Source organism: Homarus americanus, unplaced genomic scaffold, assembly GCF_018991925.1.
Source record: "Homarus americanus isolate GMGI-L3 unplaced genomic scaffold, GMGI_Hamer_2.0 scaffold24260, whole genome shotgun sequence".
NCBI lineage: Eukaryota > Metazoa > Arthropoda > Malacostraca > Decapoda > Nephropidae > Homarus > Homarus americanus.
In genome coordinates this window covers 4,788,792-4,795,607 of record NW_024721079.1, presented here as the reverse complement: position 1 = coordinate 4,795,607, position 6,816 = coordinate 4,788,792, and the positions used below count along the sequence as shown (strand labels likewise).

The window sequence follows — 6,816 nt, the reverse complement described above, 5'->3', positions numbered from 1 at the left end:
CCCCGCCACAGTGCCACCAGAGATCAGTGAACTAGCCTGCCAGCAGTGCCACCAGAGATCAGTAACCAGCCCGCCACAGTGCCACCAGAGATCAGTGAACTGCCCCGCCAGCAGTGCCACCAGGATCAGGAACCAGCCCGCCACAGTGCCATCAGAGATCAGTGAACTACCCCGCCACAGTGAACCATTCCCGCCACAGTGCCACCAGAGATCAGTGGAACCACCCCGCCAAGGCGCCACCAGATCGCGAACGCCTGCCACAGTGCCATACCAGAGATCAGTGAACTAGGCCTGCCACAGTGCCACCAGAGATCAGTGAACTACCCCGCCACAGTGCCACCAGAGATCAGTGAACTACCCCGCCACAGTGCCACCAGAGATCAGTGAACTAGCCCGCCAGCAGGCGCCACCAGAGATCAGTGAACTACCCGCCACAGTGCCACCAGAGATCAGTGAACTAGCCCGCCACAGTGCCACCAGGAGATCAGTGAACTAGCCCGCCACAGTGCCACCAGGAGATCAGTGAACTACCCTGCCACAGTGCCACCAGAGACCAGTGAACTAGCTCGCCACAGTGCCACCAGAGATCAGTGCGAACTACCCCGCCACAGCCACCAGAGACTGGTGAACTACTTCCCGCTGCCAGTGCTGCCACCAGAGATCAGTGAACTGGGATTCGCCACAGTGCCACCAGAGATCAAAGTGAACTAATTCTCGCCACAGCGCCACCAGAGATCAGTGAACTACCCCGCCACAGTGCCACCAGAGATCAGTGAACTACCCCTGCCACAGTGCCAGCTCAGAGATCAGTGGAACTACCCTGCCACAGTGCCATCAGGAGATCAGTGAACTACCCCTGCCACAGTGCCACCAGAGATCGGTGAACTAGCCCGCCACAGTGCTACCAGGAGATCAGTGAACTACCCCGCCACAGTGCCACCAGAGATCAGTGAACTACCCCTGCCACAGTGCCATCAGAGATCAGTGAACTGGCCTCCCACACAGTGCCACCAGAGATCAGTGAATCATTCCCGCCACAGTGCCACCAGAGATCAGTGAACTACCCCGCCACAGTGCCACCAGAGATCAGTGAACCACCTCCCGCCACAGTGCCACCAGAGATCAGTGAACCATTCCGCCACAGTGCTACCAGAGATCAGTGTGATCCACCCCGCCACAGTGCTACCAGAAGAGATCAGTGAACTACCCTGCCATGCCATCAGAGACAGTGAACTACTCCCGGCCAAGAAAGTGCCACCAGAGATCAGTGAACTACCCCGCCACAGTGCCACCAGAGATCAGGGGTGAATCAGCCCACAGTGCCATACCAGGAGATCAGTGAACTACCCCGCCACAGTGCTACTCAGAGATCAGTGAACTACCTCGGCCACAGTGCCAGCCAGCGATCAGTGACCTAGCCCGCCACAGTGCCACCAGAGATCAGTGAACCAGCCCCGCCACAGTGCCACCAGAGATCAGTGAACTAGCCTGCCACAGTGCCACCAGAGATCAGTGACCTAGCCTGCCACAGTGCTACCAGAGATCAGTGAACTAGCCCGCCATACAGTGCCACCAGAGATCAGTGAACTACCCGCCACAGTGCCACCAGAGATCAGTGTGAACTACCCCGCCACAGTGCTACCCAGAGATCAGTGTGAACTACCCCGCCACAGTGCCACCAGAGATCAGTGAATTACCCCGCCACAGTGCCACCAGAGATCAGTGAACTACTTCCCGCCACAGTGCCACCAGAGACCAGTGAACTGATTCCGCCACAGTGCTGCTACCCAGAGATCAGTGAACTAGCCTTGCCACAGTGCTACCAGAGATCAGTGAACTACTCCTGCCACAGTGCCACCAGAGATCAGTGTGAACTACCCCTGCCACAGTGCCACCAGAGACTGGGTGATCCACTCCCTGCCACAGTGCTATATATCAGAGATCAGTGCGTGAACTAGCTTCCGCCACAGTGCCACCAGAGATCAGTGAACTTATTCCCTGCCACAGTGCCATCAGAGATCAGTGAACTAGCCCGCCACAGTGCTACCAGAGATCAGTGAACTACCCTGCCACAGTGCTGCCACCAGAGATCAGTGAACTAGCCTGGCCACAGTGCCACCCAGAGATCAGTGTGAACTACCCCGCCACAGTGCCACCAGAGATCAGTGAACTAGCTCAAGGAAAGCCACCAGAGATCAGTGACTAACACCACAGTGCCATCAGAGACTGTGCAACGTACTCCTGCCACAGTGCCACCAGAGATCAGTGTGAACTACCCTGCCACAGTGCCATCAGAGATCAGTGAACTAGCCCGCCACAGTGCCACCAGAGACCAGGAACTACCCCGCCAGTGCCAACAGAGATCAGTGAACTAGCCCGCCACAGTGCTACCCAGGAGATCAGTGAACTACCCTGCCACAGTGCCACCAGAGAGATTGGTGTGAATCTCACCGCCACAGTGTCACAGAGATCAGTGAATCATTTCGCCACAAAGCACCAGAGATCAGTGAACTACCCTGCCACAGAAAGCCACCAGCGATCAGTGAACTAGCCCGCCAGTGCCACCAGAGATCAGTGAATCCGCCCCCGCCACAGTGCCACCAGAGATCAGTGATTCACTTCGCCACAGTGCCACCAGAGATCAGTGAACTACCCCGCCAGTGCCACCAGAGATCAGTGAACCAGTCGCCACAGTGCCACCAGCGATCAGTGAACCAGCCCGCCACAGTGCCGCCACCAGAGATCAGTGAACCAGCCTCACAGTGCCGCTACCAGAGATCAGTGAACTACCCCGCCACAGTGCCACCAGAGATCAGTGAACTACCTCGCCACAGTGCCACCAGCGATCAGTGAACTAGCCCGCCACAGTGCTACCAGAGATCAGTGAACTACTCGCCACAGTGCCACCAGAGATCAGTGAACTGGCCCCGCCACAGTGCCACCAGAGATCAGTGAACTACTCCCGCCACAGTGCCACCAGAGATCAGTGAACTACCCAGCCACAGTGCTACCAGGAGACAGCGTGAACTACCCCGCCACAGTGCCACTGGAGATCAGTGATCCGATTCCTCGCCACAGTGCCACCAGAGATCAGTGAACCAGCTCCGCCACAGTGCCACCAGAGACTTAGTGAACTACCCCGCCACAGTGCCACCAGAGATCAGTGAACTAGCCTCGCCACAGTGCCACCAGAGATCAGTGAACTACCCCGCCAAGCAGTGCCACCAGAGATCAGTGAACTGATCTTCGCCACAGTGCCACCTAGAGATCAGTGAATCACCCCTGCCAGTGCCACCCAGAGACTGCGTGAACTACCCCGCTGCTGGAAAAGCACCAGAGATCGCGGAATCACTCCCCGCCACAGTGCTACCAGAGATCAGTGAATCACCCCGCCACAGTGCCATATCAGAGATCAGTGAACTACCCCGCCACAGTGCCACCAGAGATCAGTGAACTACCCCGCCACAGTGCCACCAGAGATCAGGTGAACTACCTGCCACAGTGCCACCAGGAGATCAGTGAACTAGCCTGCCACAGTGCCACCAGAGATCAGTGAACTACCCCGCCAGTGCCATTGTAGAGATCAGTGAACTAGCTCGCCAAGCAGCCACCAGAGACAGTGAATTGGCCCCGCCATGGCGCTACCAGAGATCAGTGCGAACTACCCCGCCACAGTGCCACCAGAGATCAGTGAACTACCCCCTGCCACAGTGCCACCAGAGATCAGTGAATCCAGCTCCGCCACAGTGCCACCAGAGATCAGTGAATCCACCCGCCAAGAAAGCTACCAGCGATCAGTGAACTAGCCTGCCACAGTGCTACCCAGAGATCAGTGAATTACCCGCCACAGTGCCACCAGAGAGATCAGTGAACTAGCCTGGCCACAGTGCCACCACAGAGATCAGTGAACTCAGGCCCCGCCAGTGCCACCAGAGAACAAAGTGAACTACCCCGCCACAGTGCCACCAGCGATCAGTGACCAGCCTGCCACAGTGCCACCAGGAGATCAGTGAACTACTCCTGCCACAGTGCTGCTACCAGAGATCAGTGAACTAGCCTGCCACAGTGCCACCAGAGATCAGTGTGAACCAGCCCGCCACAGTGCCACCAGAGATCAAAGTGAACTACCCCGCCAAGCAGTGCCATATCAGAGATCAGTGAACTACTCCCTGCCACAGTGCCACCAGAGATCAGTGGAACTCCCCGCCACAGTGCTGCTACCAGAGATCAGTGAACTACCCGCCACAGTGCTACTCAGAGATCAGTGAACTACCCCGCCACAGTGCCACCAGAGATCGTGAACTACCCCGCCACAGTGCTACCTCAGAGATCAGTGAACTACCCCTGCCACAGTGCCATCAGAGATCAGTGAACTAGCCTGCCACAGTGCCACCAGAGATCAGTGAACTACCCTGCCACAGTGCCACCAGAGATCAGTGAACTACCCCGCCACAGTGCGCTATCAGAGATCAGTGAATTAGCCTGCCACAGTGCCACCAGAGATCAGTGAACTACTCCCGCCACAGTGCCATCAGGAGATCAGTGAATTACCCGCCACAGTGCCACCAGATCAAAGTGGAATCATTCCCCGCTGGTAGTGCTGCCACCAGAGATCAGTGAACTACCCCGCCACAGTGCGCTACCAGAGATCAGTGAACTACCCCTGCCACAGTGCCATCAGAGATCAGAACTACTCCCGCCGCCAGTGCCACCAGAGATCAGTGCACCTGGCCTTGCCACAGTGCCACCAGAGATCAGCAACTACCCGCCACAGTGCCACCAGAGATCAGTGAACTACCCCGCCACAGTGCCACCAGAGATCAGTGAACTAGCCCGCCACAGTGCCACCAGAGATCAGCGTGAACTACCCCGCCACAGTGCCACCAGCGATCAGTGAACCAGCTCCGCCACAGTGCCACCAGAGATCAGTGAACTACCCCCGCCACAGGTGCGCTACCTCAGAGATCAGTGAACTAGCCCGCCACAGTGCCACCAGAGATCAGTGAATCCAGCCTGCCACAGTGCCACCAGAGATCAGTGGAACCACCCGCCACAGTGCGCCACCAGAGATCAGTGTGAACTACCCCGCCACAGTGCCACCAGAGATCAGTGAACTACCCCGCCACAGTGCCACTCAGAGATCAGTGAACTACTCCCGCCACAGTGCCACCAGAGATCAGTGAACTACCCCGCCACAGTGCCACCAGAGATCAGTGAACTACCCCGCCACAGTGCCACCAGAGATCAGTGGAACTACCCTGCCACAGTGCCACAGAGACTAAAGTGAACTACCCCACAGTGCCATCAGAGATCAGTGAACCACCCCTGCCACAGTGCCACCAGAGATCAGTGAATCCAGTTCACACAGTGCCACCAGAGATCAGTGAACTACCTGCCACAGTGCCACCAGAGATCAGTGAATCATTCTGCCACAGCCACCAGAGATCAGTGAACTACCCCTGCCACAGTGCCACCAGAGATCAGTGAACTAGGTCAGTGAACCACCGCCACAGTGCCACCAGAGATCAGACCACCCTGCCACAGTGTCCAACGTGAACTACCCCGCCACAGTGCTACCAGATCAGTGAACTACCCCGCCACAGTGCCATCAGAGATCAGTAAACCACCGGCCACAGTGCCACCAGAGATCAGTGAACCAGCCCGCCACAGTGCCACCAGAGACCAGTGAACTACCCTGCCACAGTGCCACCAGAGATCAGTGAATCCAGGCCTGCCACAGTGCCACACCAGAGATCAGTGAACTACCCCTGCCACAGTGCCATCACTAGAGATCAGTGAATACTCTTGCCAGTGCCACCAGAGATCAGTGAACTACCCCCGCCACAGTGCCACCAGAGATCAGTGACTCCAGCCCGCCACAGTGCCACCAGAGATCAGTGAACTACCCCCTGCCACAGTGCCACCAGAGATCGTGAACTACTCCCGCCACAGTGCCACCAGAGATCAGTGAACTACCCCACAGTGCTACCAGAGATCAGTGAACTACCCCGCGCTACAGTGCCATCAGAGATCAGTGAACTACCCGCCACAGTGCTACCAGAGATCAGTGAACTACCCCGCCACAGTGCCACCAGAGATCAGTGAACTACCCCGCCACAGTGCTACCAGAGATCAGGTGAACTACCCCTGCCACAGTGCCAGTACTCTACAGAGATCAGTGAACTAGCCTGCCAAGAAAGTGCCACCACAGAGATCAGTGAACTACCCCGCCACAGTGCCACCAGAGATCAGTGAACTACCTGCCACAGTGCTACCCAGAGATCAGTGCGGACCACTCCCCGCCACAGTGCCACCAGAGATCAGTGAACTAGCCTGCCACAGTGCCACCAGAGATCAGTGAACCACCGCCACAGTGCCACTCAGAGATCAGTGAACTACCCCGCCACAGTGCCACCAGAGATCAGCAACCAGCCCGCCACAGTGCCACACCAGAGATCAGTGACCCAGCCCGCCACAGTGCCACCCAGAGATCAGTGACTCCACCCCGCCACAGTGCTACCAGAGATCAGCGTGAACCACCTGCCACAGTGCCACCAGAGATCAGTGAACTACCCCGCCACAGTGCCACCAGAGATCAGTGACCCACCCCGCCACAGTGCCACCAGAGATCAGCGTGAACTACCCGCCACAGTGCTGCCACCAGAGATCAGTGAATCATTCTGCCACAGTGCCACCACAGAGATCAGTGAACTACCCCGCCACAGTGTCACCAGAGACTGTGTGAACTACCCCGCCACAGTGCCACCAGAGATCAGTGAACTACCCCGCCACAGTGCCACCCAGAGATCAGTGTGA

The 6,816-nt window shown here is 57.3% G+C and overlaps 1 protein-coding gene across 1 annotated transcript in view; it reads left to right on the top strand.

Moving 5' to 3' along the window:
* Nucleotides 1-6,816, top strand: part of LOC121861344 — a 23,587-nt gene extending 16,771 nt beyond the window's left edge. The window contains exons 3-13 of the mRNA XM_042358993.1: nucleotides 12-179; nucleotides 542-702; nucleotides 1,181-1,304; nucleotides 1,744-1,905; nucleotides 2,251-2,366; nucleotides 3,256-3,449; nucleotides 4,179-4,368; nucleotides 4,599-4,789; nucleotides 5,919-6,101; nucleotides 6,410-6,564; nucleotides 6,653-6,816. Coding sequence (XP_042214927.1) covers nucleotides 12-179; nucleotides 542-702; nucleotides 1,181-1,304; nucleotides 1,744-1,905; nucleotides 2,251-2,366; nucleotides 3,256-3,449; nucleotides 4,179-4,368; nucleotides 4,599-4,789; nucleotides 5,919-6,101; nucleotides 6,410-6,564; nucleotides 6,653-6,816 — 1,808 coding nt within the window. The remainder of the gene's footprint in view (nucleotides 1-11; nucleotides 180-541; nucleotides 703-1,180; nucleotides 1,305-1,743; nucleotides 1,906-2,250; nucleotides 2,367-3,255; nucleotides 3,450-4,178; nucleotides 4,369-4,598; nucleotides 4,790-5,918; nucleotides 6,102-6,409; nucleotides 6,565-6,652) is intronic.